The 26,167-nt window shown below is 41.3% G+C and overlaps 1 protein-coding gene across 1 annotated transcript in view; it reads left to right on the forward strand.

The window, feature by feature from the left end:
- B3GLCT (beta 3-glucosyltransferase) overlaps positions 1-26,167 on the forward strand; it is a 121,407-nt gene that overhangs the window by 21,414 nt on the left and 73,826 nt on the right. The window contains exons 3-4 of the mRNA XM_064361733.1: positions 1,763-1,802; positions 8,454-8,563. Of these exons, the coding sequence (XP_064217803.1) occupies positions 1,763-1,802; positions 8,454-8,563 (150 nt within the window). The remainder of the gene's footprint in view (positions 1-1,762; positions 1,803-8,453; positions 8,564-26,167) is intronic.

Genomic DNA, 26,167 nt, shown 5'->3' on the forward strand with positions numbered 1-26,167 from the left:
TTTTCTCAGTCTAGAACCATAGCATTCTGGATATTTTTCATCTTTTAACTTGTTAATAAAGGTGACTTTTGCTTTACGTATTATTTTTTTGCTCACTCTCAAAATCCGTTTATGTCTCTTGATGTGTATTTTTAAAGCATGCCTCCCAAGGAAGGCTGGGCAGGCGTTATCATGGCGGTGTGAGGAAGAGCACTGGGACTGAGTTAAGAGACCTGGTTCTGTGGCCAGAATGATTTGTTGAACCTTGGGAAAATGATTTCTCTTTTCTGAGCCTCTGTTGTCTCATTTGCAAAAGGGGAGTGTTGGGTTGAATCATCTCCAATGCTGTTTTTAGATCTAACAATTCTTTTTTTCCAGGAGCCTCAGCTGGCAGCCAAAGCTGTGGCATCCAGAAGGCAGCTTGGCCTGGGGCAGGTGGTGGGTTGCCAGTGGAGCCAAATGGTTCCTCTGGAGCTGAGGCTGGCCTCTTCCCTGAGGGCAGGTTGTCTTCCTGGTCAAGAGTGGCACTTAGAGTAAGTCTGCACATGCTGACTTACGGTGATGACCTGGCTTTGGTTCAGTGCATTCAGAGAACTGGGTTGAGCTTTCCAGTCTTTTTTAGTAATTTATTCTAGATCTATGTGTTGTATCGGGATTAAGTTAGGTGTCACTTGATCCATCCTGAGAGCTAACAAATCAGCATATAACTGTAGGTTCTTCTCTACTCAGTGGCATTTCTAGTCTTGAGACAAAGATAACTTCAGAATATACCACTAAAGGTAGTCGCTCCCCTGTGTTTAGTTCTCTCCTCCCCGAGTGCTATCATGGTCCCTTTGGTATTCTTAGAGGATGCATCTCTGTGGATACATCTCTTGGTTTTTAAGCTGCTCTCAATTTTGTTGGTAAGGGCTCATGACTACATTTCTTGTTGCAGTATGTGAAGAAAATGAAGGATATTTCCCACCGTTCAATTGTCATAATTATAGCATATGGCTGTTGAAAGCAGAAAAGGGCAATTAGGGAGAAAATGCCTTCTTAGTCTGCAGAGAAGACAATGAAAATGGAAGATTTAGTTGCTGACACTTTGCACTTTGCCAGATAAATCTTTTGAGAGCTCCTCTCTTGATTTATAGAGTCGAGGTCAGGTATTTCTGTGGCCACATCCAGATTTCTGTGTGTGGAACTCTCCAGCTCTAAGGCGCCCCTTCTGTGCTCCTGAATTCTAGTGACCGCTGTAGGCTGGCCTCCGAGGCCCTGTGCAAACCCCTAAGGCTACTTCTCAAGTAGGAGAGAACATTGTGGTAACATTCTTGATGACAGTATGTCTGCACCCAAAAGATTGATAAAGTGCAGTAATTAGCAGAACTCATCTTCATGAGGAACACCCTGCCAGAATCGAGGCTATCCTCTGATATGTCCATAATGCTTTATAGTTTACAGTGCTTTAAAAATGTACCCTCCCGAGAATATCGTGAACCAGTTAAGCGTTCACTGCATCTTATACAGTAGGAAAGAGCTTCAGCTCAAACAACTGACTTGCCCAAGATCACATGAGGAGGGCACAGCCCCACCTAAGAGGTCTGTCATGACACAGAAGTACATCGTTGCTCTGTGGTCCCTTAGGTTTTGGTCTCATTTCTTTATGGAAGAGTTTCCAAGCTCCCGTTTTCAAATCTTCCTCCTGTGTGCTGATACATACCATGCACCATGCGTGTTTATTCAGTGTATTGCTGGCTTTGTTATGTACTGAGATTCATCTTTTTCTCTTTCATTTAAAATACAGGATTTGAAGAAAAGTGGTTTATCAAGGAAAAATGACATAGGTAAGTAATGATTTTTTTTTTTAACCTAAGAATGTGTACTCAGGTGTATTTTGTATGAATTGTATTTCTGTCAAGTGATTTTTAAAATTTTATTTATGGGGTAAATATTGTTGTCCAAATATTCTATCTTTGGCCCAGCCCAACCTTTGCTCTCCTGAAGATGTGGGGTGAACACTTTTCAGATGGGCATGTTGGCATGTGGTGGATTTATGTTTACTCGGTGAGATATGTTGGATTTAATTCCCTCTGGCATCATTCATTAAGCTTCCAATAAGATAAAGCACCATGCCTGGTGGGCTGTCTGGGGGAATGTAGAGAAGAAGGAGACATGGTCCCTGTTATTAAGGACCCACACTGTGTGGGAGAAAAGGACAAGCTGTGACCTTTGCGCATGCCGTCTGGAAGCAGGCTCTCCACCTGCTGACCTTCAGACACCTCCGTGCCTTTCAGGAGTCGGCTCACCAATCACGTCTGCCAAACTTGTTCCGAGCATCCTGGCCCTGGAAGCTGTTATGCCTTCCTTTGCAAGACATCATACTTCTGCCACAGCCCATTCCTTATTTGTACTCCTTTTGAAACTACACCCCCTCCCACCCCCATATAATGTAAGCATCTTTAGGAATGTGACTATCAGTTAGAGTTTTTTTTTTTTAATTTTCACGGGAAGCACATGCCCAGTGTGTAAGGCCGCATCTCTGTGGGGAGGGGTGAGTCTGTCCCTCAAGGGTGTGAACTTTGTCAATGTCTTTCCTCCCACGGTGGGAGGAATGACCCAAGTCTGGAACACAATCAGCCAGGACCTGGACACCAGAAGCAGTGGGACCTCCACAGGAGGCGTGTGGTGTCAGGGGGTATGTGGTCCATTGGAAAAGTCTCCTTACAGACACGCGTGGTTGGCTTACCTCTGGTTTCATGGTGGATTAAGCCTGGGTTCCAGGAAACAAGAAGGGAACAATATACTCTTCTTGCTTCCTCTCTATTGTATTCCATGGATACCTGGAAGGCGAACTCTAGATAAGAGGGAAAAGGATAAAGGCCCTTCTAGACCTTCCCTTCCTGGGCCTGGGTTCTGAGGGGTGCAGAAGTAAGGAGAGCCTCTACCTTTGCCCTGGGTGGAAGGGGGAGCATGACCTGTCTTGGGGAGCCACATCTAGGGCCCACAGGGGAGTGTGTTGGGGTCTGTGGGATCTGAGAGCAACTGTATTTAAGGAACCATGTCAATTTGTTGCTTTTTCTTCTCTATATTATAACACCCTGTATGGTTTAGCCACACCTTTCCTAAAATGTGGAGATGCTTTTCTCTGCTACCAACTCTGGTGGCTTTGAGCATTTATTTGTGGTTTATGGGAACAGATGAGTCTCTGGTTTTAAATGAATTAATGATGCAAGTCTGGAATATGGTCTTGAAACTATGAAGGGGAAGTTACCTTGGACAAGTAAATTTATATTCTTGCACTTGCACATGGCAAGTCGAGTGATACCTAACTTGGCATCAGTTCATCTGAAAAAGACCCAGGGGGCTTCTTTGTCACAGTCTTTGTGTGAGCCCACAGGACCAGGAGGCTACTAAAGTTGCCTGTGCAATTGCAGCGACAGGGGTAGAGTGAGGCACCAAGAACATGGCTCACAGTCAGAGCTGGGAAATAGCCTCCACGCACAGACTGCTGTTTCTCCTTCAGCTTGCTGCCTAATTGATAGATTCACTAGTGTATGATTAATCTCACCAAGTAAACATAATTGGAGAGGTGCTTTGTGCATGTGTGTGCATGTGTGTATGTGTGCATGCATCTTTATCCCTCAGCTTTAAATCATAAGGTGGCTTGTTATTCACCTTTTGTCAGAAGAAAACCATATTGGTTTCTCATCAGAAAAACACAAGCATGATGAAACCCATTTTTCTAGGTAATTTCTGACCAGGAAGATGAGCACTTAGTTCAGTGCTTAGCCAATGGTAGGTGCTGAGCAACTGAAGACATACAGAGCATTTGGTTTCTTCTGCTTTCAGAGAATCATTGCTCGTCAGCATCCGTTTTCTAACTATCTCTTGGTCCTGCCGCCTTTCCTGAGCGCTCTCTGCAACTCACCATTGGCTTTGGCATTGCATTGGCCCTTTAGGTATCCTTGACTAATTTATTTATTTTCCCCTTCTAGCCTGTCACTCTGATTATTATTGACAGGCACTTAGTGTGCGGCTCATTTATTGCCCATTCCTGGAGGAGAAACAATGACGATCCATCTTGAGTTGTGACAGTGTTTGCTGAAGGCAAATTGCAGTGAGTTTAAAGAAGTGCAACCAAAATGATAAGGAAATCGTGGAGGAATTGTCTTATGTAGCTCTGTCGACTGGGCAGCAGGAGCTTAAGAGTCAGGTGGTTGGATGGCATACACAGAGAAGACAGCTAGCGAGATAAGCTCTGGGATCTGGACTCAGCCAGAATGTGATTCAGTGAAGGGATGGCTTAGGCTGTATGTCAGAACAGCAAGAATTTAAACACATAAGCCGTTTGTGGCACTGAATTGTACTACCTATACTAACCTGGTTCTTCTCTGAAACGGGTTGGGGCTGACTAGCATGTCAGTGATCTGCCGGCATTCATTATGATCAGGGTTACAGGAGCTCCCTTCCCCTTTAGCCTTGTCCTCCATAATCCCCCCCATGAATCTGTTCCTTGGCCATACCTAACCGTTAATGTTTTCCGGGCCCTAAATTTGATTTTCTGTCCCAAACCTTCACTGCTCCTTCTGTGGGGAGGATCTTCCCACACTCTTTTTCCTCCATCTTCAGGACAGTGTCCACCTTCCCTCCTTTGGGAAGGCCCCCACTGCCTGGGACCCCACTTGGCTCCTGAGGCCCTTCCTCCATTTGAAAGTGATTAATCTAGAGCCCAAGCTTCTCAGCGTGGTATATAAATCCCTCATGACTTTTGACTTGACGAATCTGCTTCCCTTTCTAACTTTATCACCTCCTGTACCCTGCCCCGCTTCTTTTCTCAGAAATGCCTGACAAACATGGTCATTCACTCAGGATGCTGCGGAGGTACCACAGGCTGTGGGCTCTGTGATAACCCCACTGATCTGCTACCCTCTCTGCGTGTGTCTGCTGCTTTTTAAAGGAAATTCAGGAAATATCTCCTCTGGGAAGCTCTCCTTGCACTTGGCCCCCGATCATCTGGAATGGAGTAAATAAGCCTCAGAGAATAATTTTTGTGAATTTAATAAAGAAGATGCACATTCCCAATGACCCAGAAATTCCAGTCTTATTAATCATCCTAGAGAAACTCAGATGAATTTCTGTGCCCTGTGCTTAGTTAGCTCTGGCTTTCCACTTACTGCTTTTTGTTAAAATGGGCTGTCTCTGAACGAGGCTCAGACACTCCAGTGCTGCAACTGGGCTCACTCAGCCTTGTATCGAAGAGCCCTACACTTAGTAGGTACTCAGAAGATGTTTGCTGAATGAATGAATGAAGCATGCATGATTGAAGTATAGGAAAAAGGGAAGGGCCAGCACGATTGCTTAGTAGCTGTGTTAAAGAGCACAGATACAACTCACAGGACATGACCCAGGTATACATGGGAAGAATTTACTTTTTTTTTTTTTTTTTGAGATGGAGTTTCGCTCTTGTTGCCTAGGCTAGAGTGCAACAGCTCACTGCAACCTCTGGCTCCCAGGTTCAAGCAATTCTCCTGCCTCAGCCTCCTGAGTAGCTGGAATTACAGGCATGTACCACCACGCTTGGCTAATTTTGTATTTTTAGTAGAGAAGGGATTTCTCCATGTTGGTCAGGCTGGTCTTGAACTCCCGACCTCAGGTGATCTGCCCGCCTTGGCCTCCCAAAGTGCTGGGATAATAGGCGTGAGCCACCGCACCTGGCCTTGCTTTTTAATCTTCTTGCAAATCCTCTTCCCTGCATGGAAGTGCCGTTGTCTTTGTGAGAAGACAGTGGGAGCTTTGCTGATGTGGTAGAAGTGGCAGGAGTTGGTTACTGTGATGAGTGGTGAATGCAGGATTAAGCTTTTTTTTTTTTTTTTTTTAAAAAAGATGAGTCTTGTTATGTTGCTCAGGCTGACCTCAAACTCGTGGGCACAAGCAATCCTCCTGCTTCAGCTTCCCAAGTAGCTGAGACTTCAGGTGCATGCCACAATGTCCAGCTAGAATTAACCTTTTGATAGAGAAATCTGCTCTTTAAAAAATTTGTCATGAAGTAATTTGAACATATAAAAAGTTATAGAATAATATAATTAACATTCATGTATTATATGTTCATTAGATTTAGAAATAAAGCATCACCTAGATTAAGAAATTAAGCACCATTAACCCAGCTGAAACCTTTTAACCATTATCCTGATTTGGTATTTAACATATTCATGTAATCTTTTATACCTTCACATGCTATGTGTGTATATGTATGATATATATACATTTTAATATATTTATGTTTATATTGTTGCAAACTATTGATTTATATAGTTATTCTTTTGCAACTTGCTTTTTTCAGCATTATAACTGTATGGTAGACCATATAGTTTTATCTACCATATAGATTTATCTATATTTATCTACCATATAGATTTGTCTACCATATTCATCTGGATTGATACATGTAGTACTGGTTAATTTTTATTGCTGTATAGTATTTCAGTTAATATATCTTGTTAGCAGATGTTTTCGTTGCTTCCAATTTGTTTCTTTTACACAGTGCTACTGTGAATACTTTTGTTATATATCCTTGTGCACTCATCTGAATTTCTCAAGGATGATTAATAAGAGTGGAGTTTCTGGGTCATTGGGCATCTGTATCTTCTTGTTTATTAAATTTTACAAAAATTATACTCTGAGGCTTATTTACTCCATTCTTAACAAAAAGAAATCTTTATAACTCCTCTTTAGATGTGTCATTTATATTGCTTCAAATGTAGTAGATACAAGATAACAATTCAGCTGAAACTGAAGAGACCCATTTAAGTCTAATCTATGAGTCCAACATACAAAGTGAGAAGCTGGTTTAAAACAGAGACAGGTATAGGGAATGTTCCTATTTATATAAACTCCTAAATAAAAGAAATTAGGTCAGATTCAGTAGGTTGTTCAGCACTTCCTTTTACATATTTTATTGATGTTTTAACCAGAGAGCATTTAGATTATTTTTAGGCTCTAGATGGCTCACTGTGGAGCTATATGTTGTGTGAATATTTGAGCGAGTGAATAAGTGAATGGAGTTATAGAACAGAACATAAGAACAATCAAATATAATGGAATACAATTAAAATCAAATTAGGGTCTCTGAGCTGAGGTGTTAAAGAGAAAGATCCATGGTCGGGGAAAGGTCCCCACATGGCTTTGCTGACAATCTATCTGAAGGCTACAATTTATGTGGCACCTCCCTTCTGCCAACATCCCTGTCTGGTGGCAGGATGCTGACAAAATCACTGTTTTATCGATTTCTTTGTTAACAGGCTCAGAACCTGGGGAGACCTAACGTGTTTCTCTGGGGTGCAGCCCTGCCACCTCCATTGGCAAGCCCTCCATGGTCTTTGTGGGCAGGACATACTTGAGTTTTCTCCCTGCTCGCCGTTGTAAAAACCTGGCTGCCTTCAGGTGCATCTCTAGCAGGCTGGCGATTACTGCCAGCGTGGGGTGTTGTAGATGGGCTTTATGCAGCACTTTACACTAAAGCCCTGTTGCTGAGGAATTGTGGCTGGTTTCCTGGAGATAACACCTAATCCTGGCTAGGTGCCTTATGAGGTAGGGTAGGGATTATTGATCTCATGAGAGATGTGCAGCTACTGTTGAGTTTCACCTGAAAGGGCCACTTAGAACATTCTTGAAGTAGTGTAGTAGTGAGCTGGGACTATGTAACAAAGTACCACAAAATATGGCTTAGTACAAGCAACAGAAATGTTTTGTCTCACAGTTCTGGAGGCTAGAAGTCTGAGATCAAGGTGTGGGCAGGGTTGGTTCCTTCTGCAAGCTGGGAAGGGAAGGATCTGTTCCAGGCCTCTCTCTTTGGCTTGTAGATGGCCATCTTCTCTACATGTCTCTTCATATCATCTTCCTTCTATGTGTGTTGGTTATGCATCCAAATTTCCCCTTTTTTAGGGATACTGCTTATGTTGGATTAAGGTTCACCCTGATGACCTCCCTTTAACTTGATTACCTCTGTCAAGACCGAATTCTAAATGAAGTCACATTCTGCAGTGTTGGGGGTAGGACTTAAAAAATATGAATTTTGGAGGACATGATTCAACTCATAACAGGTAGTAGCACAGTGTAGGATTATGTGGGAATTGTTAAAAAGCTATTTGTAAACATTAGATTTTCAGCTACTGGGAAGATTATCATTCTAGATGTTTTCGCACATTTACAGTCATTCTTTCTGACAGATGCAGGAGCACATTCACAGTTTGTTACCATAGACTGGGTCTGGTACAGTCAGCTTATTTACTTGCTAACTTCTACGAAGGAAGTTTTGGAAACAGTTTAAAAAGAGAGAAAATTTTGTCTCTAGAATTACATATGAATTGATTTTTTTTCCCCTTTAAGAGTTTATTCCCTGAAGGCTTGCCTTGTAGCTATTTTTTTCACTTGTTTTCAAGTTTATTTTAATAATTGTATAAAAAGAAATACCTGAAAACGATTTCTTCTTGTTCTAGACTTAAAAGAAATTGTATTTGTCATCCAAAGTCAAAGTAATTCTTTTCATGCAAAGAGAGCAGAGCAATTAAAAAAAAGCATCTTGAAACAGGCTGCAGATCTTACACAGGTACGTAGTGATGGCTTGGTGGGGGTAGGGGGTGCGTTCTGCCAGTTATGTATTTCTTGATTACCTTTATGTTTTCCAAAACACTGGATCTGTAGAGAATCAGTTTTCATTTAGATGAGTATAACTCTTCTGACTCATTTTGCTTATTTAATATTGAGTATTTGTTGTTGAAAATGTTTTGGTCAGCTGGGCGCGGTGGTTCATGCCTGTAATCCCAACACTGTGGGAGACCGAGGTGGGTGAATCAGTTGAGGTCAGGCATTCGAGACCAGTCTGGCCAACATGGCAAAATCCCATCTCTACTGAAAATACAAAAATTAGCGGGGTATGGTGTTGCATGCCTGTAATCCCAGCTACTCGGGAGACTGAGGCAGGAGAATTGCTTGAACCCGGGAGGCAGAGGTTGCAGTGAGCCGAGATCACACCACTGCACTCCAGCCTGGGTGGCAGAGAGGGACTCCTGTCTCAAAAAAAAAAAAAAGAAAGAAAAGAAAAAGAAAGAAAATGTTTTGGTTAATTTCTAATGCGCAAAGTATCATATTCTAAATTTGTGTGTATGTGTATATATATATACCTATATATATATAAATTTAAGAGAACTGTATAATTGTGTGAGGCAACTGTGGATTTGTCACGAAGTATGATAAAAGGAATTAGAAGAAATAACTTTTTAAAGGCAAGGCTTAAAATAGAGATAATTAATGTTCAAAATTTTGGTAACAAGTTCTAAGGCAATTTTCATGTTGGAATAATATTTTCATTAATCTTAGTGCAGTGCTTCCTCTATGAGTCTCTTAATCTACTTTTTTAATTGGATGTCATTAATTTAACTTTTGATTTGATTTATAATGTAATATTCCAGAAGGATTATGTAGAGAAAAATCTATGTATGCAGGTACATTTTAATAACATTTAAAATAGGCATGAACAGAATCTAAAGCTGCTCTGAATAATGCTGTAGGTTTGGGGGGAGGGAGGATCTACCTTGTGCTGCCCTATAGGTGGTTTCCTCCTTTAGCTAAGTCAGTCCATCAAGACCTCTGTACCATGTTGTGATGGCCTTCAAGACCAAAGTGCTTGCCTGTAGATAAGTGCCATCCCTTTGTTCCCCCAGGAAAGAACTCTTTGACAAGAGACGTATGTGCATGACAGATCGCTGCTTTCTTTCTCTTCATGTGTCCTGGAAAATAAAGGGTCAGAAATGTCAGTGGAAACATAAACAGCCTTTACAGTAAAAGGCAAGGAACTGCTTGGAATAAGGTTTATTGTGTTTAATCTTTAAATGCTTTATATATAAACTGTATCAGACTGTCCTGCGTCCCTGCAAGGCCAGGTTCTCTGGGTTGCTGTACTTGAACCATCATACTTTCTCAAGGGAGAGGAAAGAAATACATGCTGTAGATAGATCGGTTTTCAGTAGTCAGAGATAGGAGCAGCTTAATAAGTTAAAAATTGTCCTTTTTTCTGGAAACCTAACTTTTGGAGATTTTCTTCTACTAAACCTTCCCAGATTTTATTAGAGAGGCAGACATGCAGCACCTTGACTGGCTGGCTTCCTCCATCTGCTCTGCTGGAGGTGATAGTGGGGTGGCCAAGTGCAGGCTGCTGCAAGGAGGAGGAGGAGCCAGGAGCCCAGATAATCCTTCCCTCAGGTGGGTCCAGGGAAGCTCTAACTGAATTTTGCTTAGTCAGACCTTGGCAATTACTCCAAATTATGTGATCAGTGATGACATCAGAAGCACAGTTAGGCATCTCTTACTCATATGAATTAAGAGCATACTTTTCCCTGTGTCACCTGCATGTGTCCCTGCTGCCAGCAGTACCTTCCATCTTGCAGAGACAGGTTTGTGTTTTTTAGACTACGTATCTTCCCCATTTAATCCATACCAATAGTCCTTGCCATTGATATGGATAGCGACACCCCTTGCCAGGGAAGCCTAGTCAGTTGAATATGCCCCTGTACTTCCTCTACTGTTCATCTACTCTTATTTTATCTTATTTTTGGCCAATTTTATTTCTGTGCAAATGGATATTCATTGCTAGCTCTCTACCTGCCTTTCCCCTTTTATTCTTCTAGAAGAGTAGTTTTCAGAGCACCTTCGAGCAGGGCAAGGTCCCTGGGACTTGGTTTACAGTGGGGATAAGGCATGCGGGTACCTTTTGGTGGGAAGCAATAGAATTATAAAGTGTTCCTCCTTTCTCTTAGGAAAAAATGAGAGTAGAGGGTGCTGCTGGGGGCTGGGTATGCCTGCTTTTTTTGAGAGGCCCTGGGGCTTTGCAAAGGATAGAGTCCAGGTGCAAGAGCACTGGACGCTTAAAACTGACTCTAGGCTCTGGGGAGGATGGTTAGAGGTTCCCGTGTAAGCTGAACTTGGCAATGGTATTTAGGAATGGAGAATGTGTGTTGTAGCTTCTCTTTGGTGTTTGTCAGGGTTGAGGCAAAGTGGTAGGCAGCTGAGCAGGTATGGATCTAGCAGAGCAGAAGGAACCCCCATTGCTTGTTTCCTTGTGCCAGGGCAGTTGCACCAGAGCTTATTAACTGAAGTTCCTGTCTCTGGATCCCAGCTTCATCATCTGCCGCTCACTCCCTTGTCCTCTATTTGCCAGTAACTTCAAACTTTTTATGGTTCTAGGATCACTTGCCATATTAGTGCATCTTTGCATTGCTATAAAGAAACACCCGGGACTGGGTCATTTGTAAAGAAAAGAGGTTTAATTGGATCATGGTTCCATAGGCTGTACAGGAAGCATGGCAGCTTCTGGGTAGGCCTCAGAAAACTTTCGATCATGGCAGAAGGTGAACGGGAAGCAGGCACATCTCACATGGCTGGAGCAGGAGGGAGAGAGAGAGCAGGGAGGTGCTATGCACTTTTAAGCAACCACATCTCTCAGTAACTCACTCTCCTCACTGCAACACCAAGGGAGATGATGTTAAACTACGAGAAACTGCCCCCATGATCCAGTCACCTCCCACCAGGCCCCACTTCTAACATTGGGAATTACAATTCCACATGAGATTTGGGTGGGGACACAGATTCAGACCATATCCCATGCTCAGTCCCTGTGGCTTTGCGTATTGTAGATCCTGTCTTCTTGTCAAGCTCGTGTATTCCCCATAAAGGTTTTCTGTGTGCCATCTTGACCCACAGTGCTAAGCTACTTCCTTTTTGGAACCACTTTTGTATCTTGTACAAACTTCTATTATATACTTTTCATTGTGTATTATTTACCTGTCTCTTTTACAAATTTTGAGAGCAGGGAATAGACTGTGTCTTATGAGTTTTTAATTCTTCAAAACCAAGCACTGAATCCTTGAAAATTATGATATTTTCTTTCCCAGAGTTACTTCTTCTCTGTTGTAATAGAAGTTTCTTTGTATTTCTTTTACATAAGTATGGCCCTTTGGCTGTACATATGCATGCATACACACACACGCTGTATTAAATCACAAGTTCTTTGAAGGCAGGCACTACACTTTTTTTTTTTTTTTTTTTTTTTTGAGATGGAGTTTCACTCTTGTTACCCAGGCTGGAGTGCAATGGTGCGGTCTCGGCTCACCGCAACCTCCGCCTCTTGGGTTCAGGCAATTCTCCTGCCTCAGCCTCCTGAGTAGCTGGGACCACAGGCACGCGCCACCATGCCCAGCTAATTTTTTGTATTTTTAGTAGAGACAAGGTTTCACCATGTTGACCAGGATGGTCTCGATCTCTTGACCTCGTGATCCACCCGCCTCGGCCTCCCAAAGTGCTGGGATTACAGGCGTGAGCCACCATGCCCGGCCAGACACTTCTTTTGATCCTTCCATAGCACCTTGAACATAGTAGGTATTTAACATATGGCAATTGAATTGACTCTAAAAATCTTTTTTTTTTTTTTTTTTTTTTTTTTTAAGACGGAGTTTCGCTTGTTACCCAGGCTGGAGTGCAATGGCGCGATCTCGGCTCACCGCAACCTCCACCTCCTGGGTTCAAGCAATTCTCCTGCCTTAGCCTCCCGAGTAGCTGAGACCACAGGCATGCGCCACCACGCCCAGCTAATTTTCGTATTTTTAGTAGAGACGGGGTTTCACCATGTTGACCAGGATGGTCTCGATCGATCTCTTGACCTCGTGATCCACCCGCCTCGGCCTCCCAAAGTGCTGGGATTATAGGCATGTGCCACTGCGCCCGGCCTCCTGTTAACTCTTAAATGGATAATGGCCAACCTCCCTCCCTCTTGAAAATAAAATAGCTATTTACTTCTCTTAGTGAAGTCACAGGGTTTAGGGAGAAGAGTTGAAAAAAAATTAGGTATGAGCTGGTGCTAGAAAAATATGGTCTCATGATTAAGTAAATTTTTTGGAGATAGTATGAAAAAGAACCAGAAGATTCACTTAACTACTTTAACACAACATAACAGTGACTTAAAGAAGATGGAAGTCTTTCAGTATTGAAACAAAAATTAAAAAAAGAAGATGGAAGATGTACTTCTCTCCACTCAACAGTCTAGTCAGTGGGGGCCTGGGGAGGCGGCTCTGCTCTGGGTTCCTCTGTCCTTTGACTTAGATGAAGTGTCTTGTCCTGCCTGGTTGAAGCTGACCTACATTCTGCATTCCAGCATGTGGAGGCCAAGCTGCTTCCTTTTAAGGATCTTGTACCTTGAAGTTGTATTTGTTGTGTCCCTTTATGTACCTGTGTCTAGGACATACCACGTGGGTACACCTGGGCTGGGAAGGGTGATGTCTGGTTGGGTGGCCCTGGGTTCAGCCAGAACTCAAGGGGTTCTGATCTTTAGAAGGGAGAAGGGAGCATGGATACTGGGGGACAAATCGATGTCTCTGCCAAAGTCAGGATTCTGTTTCTATGTCAAGGACTCACCTAGTCTGCAGAATTTATCTATGAACCTCTCGTTCATTCTTTTGATATTTGAAGACATACTATGGGCAAAGTACTGGGGATGCAAAGATCAACAAGAGATAATCTTTGTACTTGAAGAATGCACAGTCCCAGAGAGGAGAAAGGCCATCAGCAGGCAGTTTTCAAGCAAGGTGGAAGAGCAGTGATAGAAGGGTGTACTTGGCCCCTACCATGGTGATGTGGAATGATGTGGCACAGGGGAGCTGAGGAGGGGATGTAGTGTTCAAGGAGGGATTTCTGAAAGAGTTGAGCTTGGAACTGAGCCTACCTATTAGGCACTAGCTAGGTTGAGGCTGAGGTGGGAGGGGGGGGCTTCTTGGGTAAGGAGGATAGCAGGTAAGGTGGTCAGGTGAGAAGTGGAGCACAGGTGTGTGGGCATTGATGCTGTCCTGGGCCAGTGGATGGTGAGGGTGGCAGTGTGGGCCACAGGCCTGGGAAGTCAGGAGGGAACATGGCCATGCAGAATTATATGTCCTCTGGGGAGCCAGGCCTTTCCAAGGGCTCTCCTGGCAGTCTGAGGTGTATCTTTTTGGTATACAAAGCATTTAGCATCTCTCACCTCTGGCAATACATGAAGCAGTGACACCGGTCACTATTATAATTTAAAGTTCCTCTTGGTTGAGGATTACTACCAGGGAGTACTGTTAGGGAGTAGACCCGGTAGAGTTTGTGTTTTAAAACCATCCCAGCCGGACACAGTGGCTCCTGCCTGTAATCTCAGCACTTTGGGAGGCCGAGGCAGGTAGATCACCTGAGGTCAGGAGTTCGAGATCAGCCTAACCAAAATGGTGAAACCTTGTCTCTACTAAAAATGCAAAAAATTACCCAGGTGTGGTGGTGGGCGCCTGTAATCCCAGCTACTTGGGAGGCTGAGGCAGGAGAATCCCTTGAACCCGGAAGGCCGTAGTCACAGTGAGCTGAGGTCGTGCCATTGCACTCCAGCCTGGGCAACAAAAGTGAAACTCAGTCTCAAAAAAAAAAAAAAAAAAACCATCCCCTGGTGGCCATAGGGAGAATGGCCAGGACAGGGCAAGGAACCTCATTCTAAAGCTGTGGGACTAGTCTTGGGCCTTGCTGCTCAGGGGGGGCCTTGCTGATCGGGGGGGTCACAGACTACTGCATGCCCTCCACCACAGCAGTTTGAGAAGCCCTGGGCTGGGGACAGGGCCATGGATCTGGCCAGGGGTGGTGTAGGGGGGCTGCAGGGCCAGAATGGTAGGAGATGGACCCAGGCTGGAGAGAGTGGCAGGGATGCTTCCAGCTGGGACTCAGATGAGGTGGGGCTGCTGAGTGAGGCTGAGGACAGGTTCTCAGGTTTAAACGGTGACAGTGATTTTGGGTGTCACATTCGAAGTGAGGGTGTGAGCAGCCAGAGGCTGGATATTTATTTTGTGCTCAGGAGAAAGATTTGGCCAGAAGATGGTGGATTTGAGAGTCAGCAACATACATAGGTAGTGGCTGGAAGCTTGAAGGTGCTGCTTCCAGGGGAGCCATGGGCCCTGGGGGAAGACCAGTGTCTATGGGCTGGGCAGAGTCAGAGCAGACTGAAGGGCTGTATGAAGGGATACGGAGAGGAGGGGCAATGTGGGATGCTGGAGACCTGAGGACCTGCCTGTCAAATCACCATCAGTAATTCGATGTTTCCCAAAGGGGCCTCAGTGGGTCTCCGACTGCCTGACTTACCGCGATTGCGGCCTGCGCCCTGACCTCAGGATGCGTCCCACTCAGCATGCTTTGTTGTTGCTGAAACCACCACTGTTGTTATTTGTTTTTAATTGTGATAAAAAACACTTAAAATTTACATTTTAAGTGTACAACTCAGCAGTATTAAGTGGAATCATGTTGTGCAACACATCTCCAGAACTTTTTCATCTTGTCAAACTAAAATCTGTACCCATTGAACAGCTCCCCATATCTCTCTTCCCCAGCCCCTGGTTACCACCATTCTGCTTTCTGTTTTATGAATAGGGTATTTGTCCCTTTGTGACTGGCTTATGTCACTTACTAATGCCTTCAGGGTTTCTGACAGACTCTGTGTTGTTGCAGGTAACCTCAGTCCACTGTGATGGACATCATCTGTAGACCCCTGTTTCCTGGGATGCTCATTTGGCAATTCACATATGCACCCCCAAGGTGTACTCTGTCCTTCAGTGTATCTGTTCTGTCTTCAGACTCTAGAGGGAGGTGGGACCTGTTCCCTACTCTTTGCATCCCCCATAGCACCTCCTGGATTGCCAAACACACACAGCATTAGAAACTGTATTGCCATTGACTCGTTTTCCTTAGCTTTTGAGGCTTAGGAATAGCTCCTTTTCGTTCAAGTATTTGATTCTTTTAGTACTTTCTTCTATTTATCTATTTAACTTTATTACACTTATATTTAATTTAATTGTCCTTTATTTGCAATTTGCAGTTTAGGCAACCTGTTGAGTAGGGGACTTAGATTGCCACTAGGTGGCAATATTGGTTTTACCTTTAAAGGCAAATAATTAACCAATATTGTTAAGCAATGCACCCCCCTCACCCCCAGCATTTAATTTCTGTGATAGTAAGTAGAATCTAGACTGAAGCAATAAGGAAGCTTCCCTTTAATTATAAGATAGTCTTTTATTGTTGTTGTGAAATTCTTTCCTTGGATGGAAGCCAGCTAAGAGCACCGAAGTAGTTAATGACAAAACTTTAATTTGCCCACAAGATCCAGAGTGAGCTGTTATGGCTTAGGTAATTTCATTTTTGGATTAACAAGTCTTTTGAGAGTTGAACTTTCCAGAAAGATTTTAGGATTTGCAATTAAACTTGATTCTGGATCATGTTTTCTTTTACAGAGTTTTTTTTTTTTTTTTTTTTTTTTTTTTTTTTTTTAATGCCACATGTATGATTAAGAGTTGACTTTATTCCATGAATAGCACTTTAGAGATCCATGAATGGGGCCAGGTGTGGTGGTTCATGCCTGCACCTTGGGAGGCCTAGGCTGGCAGATCACCTGAGGTGAGGAGTTTGAGACCAGCCTGGCCAACGTGGCAAAACTCTGTCTATACAAAAATATAAAACTTAGCTGGGTGTGGGCAAGCTCCTCTAATCCCAACCACTTGGGATGCAGAGGCAGGAGAATCACTTGGACCTGGGAGGCAGAGGAGGTTGTAGTGACCACTGCACTCCAGCCTGGGTGACAGATTGAGACTCCATCTCAAAAGAAAAAAAAAGAAATCCAGGAATGGCTGACAGCTAACATAGGGTCTGTAGACAGTACTTGGGGTGTAGTGATGAGATAGCTTGACCAGTAACTACATGAAAACAGAGAAATAAGATCAACATCTGAGAGTTAAATGCTGAAATTCACAAAGCATAGGGAGGCAAAGTCACTTGAAAAAGGCAGGAGGGCTCTTCAGTTAAAACTTAACTGGAGTCTGTTTTTTTTTTTTTTTTGAGATGGAGTTTTTCGCTCTTGTTGCCGAGGCTGGAGTGCAATGGTGTGATCTCGGCTCACTGCAACCTCCACCTTCTGGGTTCAAGCGATTCTCCTGCCTCAGCCTCCTGAATAGCTGGGGTTACAGGCACCCGCTACCATGTCCGGCTGATTTTTTTTCTATTTTTGTATTTTTAGTAGAGACGGAGTTTTACCATGTTGGCCAGACTGGTCTCAAACTTCTGACCTGAGGTGATCCACTCACCTTGTCCTCCCAAAGTGCTGGGATTACAGGTGTGAGCCACCTCACCCAGCCTACTGGAGACTGTTTTAGGAAATGGACATGCTCTTGAGAAAGAACTGATGTCTCCCTCAGCTGTGAGAGCTGAGAAAGGGAAAAGCTAAGAGGCAGAAGTCAAGGTGTCCCAGTGCTGTAGTGGGAGCAGGCTGACCCTCAAAGGGGTGTCTCAGCAGCTTGGTGTGGCAGGTATGCACCATGCCTCTAAGGGACAGGATGTCTGGGACCCTCATGTCACTTGGGACCCCAACTATGAAGGATGCAGGTTGCAATTTTGGTTTCTTCATTGATTTGCCTACCGTGAACATTCATAAAAGTTGCTTGGTGAGGGAGAAGTCAGCAGTAAGTTTTATCATTTGAATATTTATCTCATAGCTCAAAATATATATTCCTCCCACAATACCAGATGTCTAGAACTGCTGTTTAGTCATTACTCTGTCAGGTTGCACTCGACTACAAAGTTTGCCAAAAAATTAAGGTGCAAAAATTTAATGATTTCTGTAATTAGGCATCTGCTTCCAGCCGTTCTCTTTGCTTAGGCAAGTCATTACCTATGCCTGTTTTGCCTCAAGATGCTAAAATGCAGCCTTATTAAAAACACAAACATTTTTCATCATTAGAGTGTGAATATAAAAACAAGAAAGAACCTAAACTAACTTTTTATCTGATATTTAATACTGTATCTGGGCTTGTTAGTACAAGAGTTAAGCTGTTTCCCTTGTTTTCTAGAATAAAGGTCATTGTAAGTGGTCATTTCCATCTCCAGTTTTGAAGCTTATCATGCAGTTATAATGGCTCTAAAGTTTATAATTATATGTTCTTTCCAATCTTTAATTTGGCTGACTTTATCAGGTTCTAGTCTATGTACAGAGTACCATTCTAGGTTGCTCAGGCACAAAGGATTAGAAAGTAATTTAGAAAGTGTATTCCTGTTCTTATAAGGTAGATGGTAACTGTTTCATAATACAAATGAGTATATCAGAAAGCAGAAATTACAAGTACCAAATCAGTGTTTTAAAGGAGTTACTCAATAGGCCAGGAACATCTGTAGTCCTACTTAGGAGGCTGAGGCGGGAGGATTGTTTGAACCTAAGAGTTTAAGACCACCCTGGGCAACATAGCAATACCCCATCTCAAAAGAAAAAAATATCTACTCAACAAATATTAATTGGGCATCTATGGTTATATTAGGCACTTTTGAATGTAAAAAGACATCTGTAGACAACACATGGGGCCTTGAGAATGACGATACTTGTTTGAAGCTGTATAGTAATATGTAAAAAGTATGAGCTGACACTGTGCTAATTGTGCGTGTGAAGCCTGAACGAGGGAAGACTTCTGTGAAATCAGGTAGGAAAGACAGGAAAAATTAGCTGGAGGACATGTTTAGAACATAGTTCTAGAAGATAAAGACATGAATTGCCAGGAAGGTCTACTTTTGGGATGCCAAGTAGGAACTGGAATTTGTAAGGGAACAGTCTGTGGGATGAGTAGAGTGTGTGTTGGGAGTAGAATGTGATCTTTTTAGATTGCAGGGAATGGAAAGGAGGGTTGGTGAGAGTGGGGTTGGGGCTGATTACTGTGGTTTCCTAAATGCAGATCTGTACCAAGAAGAATACAGAGTTTGAAGAAGAGCTGTTTTTTCCCCTGGGTTTTTTTCTCCCTGTGTCACAGATGGAAGGGTAATATGAAGTGAGGAAGACTGACTATTTAAAGGGGTATGCAAACAAAAAGCAAAGTGGGGATGAGATAAGCAGAAAGCTGTAAGGAGAGTTAGTGTGATGATCTAATAAATCAGCTACTGGAGTTTATTTTGTTCAAATGCCTTTTATGTGCACAGCATCTGTGTCAACTATGATTTGACTTCTGTTTTTTTAACTTAAAATTCCTTCTTGGGTGGATATTTGTGTAAACATTCTTATATTAAATATTTTGTTCATTACATGAAACGGAGACCAAACAGCTCAGCCTCTAGAGGTGATACTATTAAGTATCTTGAATTTATGCTGTGATGGAAAAGCTGTCACTGAGAATCTTTTTGTTTTTTCCCTTTTAGAACCTGGGGTCTAGCCACCAAGGGGATCCGATGCTGAGATAATCTTTCCTATAGCTTCAAAAGCATAGTAACACCTGTATAACACCATTATTGTTCTCTGAAGGAACTTTACATAAGATTATATTAGAAGCAATGAAGGAGAGAAGATAAAGCATAATTGCATTGCTTTTAGTAGGTTCTAGTAAAGCAAGGATCCAGGCACCATTTGAAGACACTGAAGTAGGAACTTTAACCTCACCACAAGGCCAGGGTCATGCTTGGCCAGGGAATCACTTTGGATGGGGACCAGGGAAGTAAGCCACTGTAGAAGGAATATTTGAGGAGAGGGGTAGGTTTCATATTGGGGATAGAGGTTGGGAGGTCAGAGGTTGGGTTACATTTTCTGCATTAGACCAAAAGGAGTTAACTTAGCTGCTTAGAGACTTCTATACTCTCTCCACCCTGAACTATATAGCTTTTGAAGAGAACAGACACTTCTAATTTTGTAGCCTTTTTTGGTTAAACTATAAACCCTTTATTTAAAACCTGACATAATCTCAACCTTACAAATTATTTTTTTTTTTCTGCTGTTTGCAGAAAGTTTTGGAAATCATTGTTTTCTTGAGAAAAGTTAGGCCCTTGGCTCATTAGTTAAAAAAAAAAACAAAACCTGATTTTCATTTGTTAAGCCAGGAGAGCTAGCAGAACCTTTCATAGATTATTGTAAAGAAGCTTGAGAAAGATGGCCTAAAATTCTAATTTTAGAATTTTTTTTTATTGACAGGGAGATTGTATGAATTACTTCATTAAAAGGTTAACTTTGAGAGTCATGAGTGTGATTTATTGCCTCAGCTTTTTGATGCTGTGTATCATTAAACTTTTGAGGTAAAAGTAGTTGGATGTTTAATGGCTTACTAAAAGTTAATTTTATTTTTAGAAATTGATAGGCATTAATTGTATTTTTATTTATTAAATTGGAGACTTCATTATATTGCTGTTGGATGCAAATTTATCAATCCATTCATTGATTGAATACTTACTTTGGGCAAGGGCCTGGGCAGGATGCCCCAGGAGAAAATAGAATTTTTTTTATATACACATTTTCTCACTGAAATAACACTGTCCTTCTTCACATATACAACTAGCATTCTTAGAAACATCTTTTATACATGTGTCTTTATATAGAACCTCATGCATCACAGGAAATGGAACATTGAGACCCAAGGCCAAGTTGCTCAACAGTAATGAAATCTTCACACTATTTGGAAGGCTGTGTCGTGACCATTTGTGTCTTTTTGGCTGCCCAGCATTTGAACCCCTTTGCTTCCTGGAGAAGTCTACACCCTGTGTCTGGGGTGAGCTGGGGCTTGTCCCATTAAGGGAGGCAGACGCCAGGTGCTCAGGATTCCCGAGCTCAGGGGAGGGAGGGCCTCCCTTCCAACATGGTATGTTGGATGAGTATGGAGCTGGGGACCTCAAGAAGCAGTTAGCTTTAGAGCTCCCTCCTCTGGGGTGGCATTAGTGTCTAGTGGTGACAGTGGGGGCCAAATCCAAAGCCAGCACATGCAAGTGTGCAGAGGAGGTGGGAGCTCCATGAGCATGGTGCCAGTGGTGTGTGATACCCAGCAGGGATGGCCTCTCTAGGGTGTAGGTCACTGTAGACTGTGCCATGCCCAGTGCCCATTGCTGGAAATGGTGCCTGCCCTCCAGGAGGCTTATTCTAGAGTGGGGAGCTGGTCATTCTACTGGTTGAATTACTGTATGATTCAGCACAAACATGACCCTCTGAGAACATAGGTAAGGAAAGCTGTGACCCCACATGGAAATGCCAGTAAAGGTTTTGTTATGGCATTTGAACTAAGCCTTGAAGAAATGTAGTATGAGTTTGGTAGACTCCTGTCTTGGGCAACTTGAGGACTATCACTGAAGGAGGCAATACATCGTGGGTGTCATTGGATATTAGAGAATGGAAGAAGAAAAGAGGATGAGCTACTCTCAGCTAAGATGATGAGTTCATATTTGGAAAGGAAGAGTTTGAGGGATTAGTGAGACATCTAGTTTATAGGCCCAGGGTTTGGAGTAGAGAGAGCTGGAAACTATAGTAGTTATTGGAGCTTTTATCGAGTGCTCATATTGATACACTATGCTATGCTGTTTTGAAGCATCAGCTCATTTAACTCTATGAATTAGTTGCTGTTATTTTCTTTTTGCAGAGAGGAAACTGAGGCTTAGAGAGATTAATCAAATAATGGAGTCAGTCCTGTACCTCAGTTCTGAGGGGCTCCAAAGCCTATTCTCTCTGCCTTGCTGCCTCCTGACATACAGGTGGGGCCATGATCCCTTGTGTAGCAGACCAGTGTTTGTTGGTAAACAGTATCCTGTTCAGTCTATCCCTTTACGTGGCTCTGTCCTTATGGCCTCTATCCCTGACATTATATTGTAGATTTATTTGCTTATTACCTGTCTCCATAATGAGAACATAAGGTCTAAGAGGGTAGGGACTCTGCTTGTCTTATCACAGCTTGTTTATTGTGTTCCTAGAACAGTCCTGGTACATAGTAGTTGCTCAAAAAAATATTGCAAAATTGATGATAATGTTAATAGTCGTCACATGCTTACCACATGCCAAGTGCCTGGCATGTGTTAACTCACTTCCTCCCCATTGCTATTGTCATCTCACACGAGAGAACGAGGTGACAGAGCCACAAGTAGGATAAGAAACTTGCTCAAGTCGCATGGCTCAGAAGAAATAGAGCCAGGATTCAGAGGCAAGTACTTTGGCTCCAAAACTCAGGTCCTTAAATACTGAGCTTTACAGCCTTTTGTGAGTGAACGAATTATTAGTTAAAATAGATTTATATGAGCTATAAAATGGACTTAGTAATGCATTTCAAAGTAAATCGTTCATAAAAATTTCTAAATAATTAGGTAATATTTTTTCTTGTTAGGAAAGGACATTTAATGATTAAGACAGGTATCCAGAGAAATCTTCTCTTTTTTTGTAATATAGCCTCAGATTCCTGGAAGGTGTGTTATTATAACATCACATATAAACTGCTGGGAGCCATAAATGAATACTGGATTTCTAAAGGTTAATAAATCTGTCTGATATATGTTGCAAATAGCATATTACACATCTCTGTTATCCTCATAAGACCTACCTACCTCTTACAGAAGAAATTGTAACAATAAACAGATGTTAATTTTCACCATAATTTATTTGTTGTTCTAAAAGATCACTTCAGTGCCTCAGAATGATATAGTAGTTGGAATTTAGACATACAGTTGAAATGGAAACAGTCTTAAAGGTTCAGTTTTTTAGAACCTTTGCCTAATACTGAACCAGTGTGCTGGCTCTTACTTTCTAATTTAGCATGTGGTCTGAATAATGAGACTGAATGAGACCATAAACTCATGTACTTCTAGTTTTAGAAATTAAGGACAAACGACAAATACTGGCAAATAGTCTGTTGACAAGGGAAGAGCCAGCAGCATGTAGTTTAATTGTTGAATTATTTCCACTCAGGCAGAAAAACTAAAATGGTTCAAAACCAAATCTGCTGAATAATTAATTAAGGTTATTTATGATATTTTAAATATTCATCTATTTTAATCTACATTCAAGGGTTAGCTTTTTCATTCATACTATTAATATTTCTATATATCAATTTTTAATGATTTCCCCTCCATATTAAGAATAATGGCCCTTCTCCATTCTCAAAATAATGTGAGAATACTCAGCTGTGATATTGGAATCAAACCCCTTTCCCAAATGAGGATGATGAATATGTATAAGAACCAACTAATGAATTAGAATGTTGATTTTAAATTAGTTTGCTCTCAATAATTATTAACTGCTTTAAATATGAATTCATGTCTTGATAACAAATATGTTCCAAGGAAGTACCAACTGAAAGTTCAGTAGGCTTTCTGTCTTCAAAGTGATTGTGATACCAGTGGATGCTGATAAAGGCAGACTTTGATTCAAAGAGATGACTAGAATTGACATAAAAGTTTAAATTACTGCAATCAACCTTTTTATTTTCTTGCCCTTTTCTGTCATTTATCCATATTTGATCATTTGTATTTTTAGCTCCTTTATGCTTGCCCCTGATGCAGCATTATCTCATTATCAAGAGAATTTTGAATTACCTTTTAGGTTTGAAATAGTAGCATGATAAGGCATCATTTAGACTGACGACAGTTGTTGCATGCATGAATGCCTTTACTATGTCTTTATTCCAGACAGCTCTTGGTAATGTTGATATAATATTTTCTTATTTTCCCCTTGAATTTTAATTTGAAAACTATTTTTTAGTTATTCATCCAGTTACTTATTTAAAAACTTGCTTTGAGTCTGGGCATGGTGTAATCCATAATTACAGGCTCATGCCTGTAATCCCAGTACTTTGGGAGCTGAGGCAGGTGGATCACCTGAGGTCAGGAGTTCGAGACCAGCCTGACCAACATGGTGAAACCCCATCTGTAATAATAATACAAAAATTATCCAGGTGTGGTGGTGCATGCTTGTAATCCCAGCTACTCAGGAAGCTGAGGCAGGAGAATCGTTTGAACCCAAGAGGTGGAGGTTGCAGCGAGCCGAGATTGCACCATTGCACTCCAGCCTGGGTGACAAGAGCAAAACTCCATCTTCAAAAATAAAAATAAAAACTAACTTTGAATCTAAAATGGTAGCATTTAGTGACACTACCTTTAAGAAGGTCTAAATCTTGTGATAGATGGGACATAATTACTATAATCCTAAGTGGTAGGAACTGAGATAAGATCATTTGATAAAAAATTTTATTGCAACCTTTTGGATAATTACCTTTAAGGTGCTACTACATTTAAGTGTATTATTATGTCTATTTGGGTCTCTGTGTGCATTTGTGTATATATATCTGTGTGTATGTATGTATATGACAAGAATAAAAGCTCTTGGGCATTTTTGGGGATTAGTAGATTAAAATTTATTTATAATTAAGATGACCTTGGTTTACTCAAGAGTTAATCAAGAGCAGGTCTCTGAGTGTCAAGGTAGCACCTACTTTGTATTTTTGAGTACTCACCTTTGGAGAGTGTTATTAACAAGGCATGCTAGCTTTTGAAATGTTGTTATTTGGAGATATAGAGGGACAGAAAATTTGTCTGATCTTGTGTTCACAAACTGAAGCAAATATGAAATCTGGTATATGATTTAGTGAGCAAATGTAATGGAGCTATGAATGACTTTAATCTACTGATAATCCATGAAGTTTATTTCAGTCTAGGATGTGATTCCTTGTTTGCACTACCTACACCTTTGCCTGCCACATTTTTATTGTTGTGGCAGAGTTATTCATAAGCTTGTCTTTTAATCTCTGCCAGGAAAGTGCCCTTGTAGCCTTTCTGCTGAGGTTACTGTTTAGGCATCAAAGGAAACCTTTTCTCAGTTAATAGCTGTTGATATTACTTTATATATATATCCTATAATTAGGAAGTATAATACTTGTTTGGAAGTAAATTTTTGAGGTGCATTCATTTTCCTTCAATTTTTAAAAAACTTAGCTTTGTTTTAAAAACATTTACATTGAAGGATTTTAAAAGCATATATCTCATTATTCTATCATCTTGACACAAATATTTTCACTTTCTGGTTCCTCTAGTCTATTCATCTAGGATTTTGTTTTATTCTTGGAATCATGTCTGTTTTTTCTATTAAACATAAAGACATTTCCATTGTTATAAAGCTTTCATCATAATTTTAATTGATGCATAATAACTCATTACTGCTTTCTTTTATGTAAAACTTTTAAAAATATTTGCTATATTTCTTTTCTTGTCTAGCTCACATTTGCATTTATACATAATTCTAAAGTTTTATGCAAGTAGTAACGTTATTAGTTTCTTTACACATGATTTTTTGTTCTTATGTAATCCTTCATGAATATATATATTTGCTGGAATTTTAAAAAGACAATGAAAATTACTGCATAATTCAGAAGCAATGGTAGGAAGGCCCTGAATTATTTATATTCAAGGCCTGCTAATTCAGTCTTAAGGTTTACTCTTTCTTTCTAACATACCACATTGTCTGATTTAACCTTTGATTACTGTTTTTTACATTTTATATTTGTACATGGAAGTTGAATACTATATAAAATAAATAAATGAGATTTACTTGAAATTTAATTCCAAAGATTTATATTAAAGACTGTTGTGTTCTTCATAATAAATATCTATGAATTTTAAGACTGCTGTGGAACCCACATCAGTCCAGTAATATTTCAGATATTTAGGCACTTATTCTTAAAATCTTTTGTCTGTAATGGCTACTAGGAATATAGTTTTATAGCTAGTATAAAACACAGGATATAATAAAGTTTGTTGGGGGAGGAGGTTTAAGCATATCAGATATGAAATTTTTGACTTTCGGCTTTTCTAACAACTTGAAATATAGCAAATAGTGTTTTGTTTCAAAGCTAACACTCGTAGCCTTAAAAATCTCTCTTTATATATGTGTTTATAACTTTTTTTTTTTTTTTTTTTTTTTTTTTTGAGACGGAGTTTCGCTCGTTACCCAGGCTGGAGTGCAATGGCACGATCTCGGCTCACCGCAACCTCCGCCTCCTGGGTTCAGGCAATTCTCCTGCCTCAGCCTCCTGAGTAGCTGGGATTACAGGCACACGCCACCATGCCCAGCTAATTTTTTGTATTAGTAGAGACGGGGTTTCACCATGTTGACCAGGATGGTCTCGATCTCTTGACCTCGTGATCCACCCGCCTCGGCCTCCCAAAGTGCTGGGATTACAGGCTTGAGCCACCGCGCCCGGCCTATATATGTGTTTATAACTTATGTAAGCACAGTTGTACCTTATTTCTGAGTTTTAGTGCCTCCTATGCTTATAAATTTATCAATTCCATTATTATCCTATTCTATTATTGCCGGAGTAATTTAAGGATTATATTTCTAGAACAAAACTTTTTGTTA

The sequence above is a fragment of the Aotus nancymaae genome, unplaced genomic scaffold, assembly GCF_030222135.1.
Source record: "Aotus nancymaae isolate 86718 unplaced genomic scaffold, 86718_ANA_hifiasm-v0.15.2.pri h1tg000043l, whole genome shotgun sequence".
Classification (NCBI taxonomy): Eukaryota; Metazoa; Chordata; class Mammalia; order Primates; family Aotidae; genus Aotus; species Aotus nancymaae.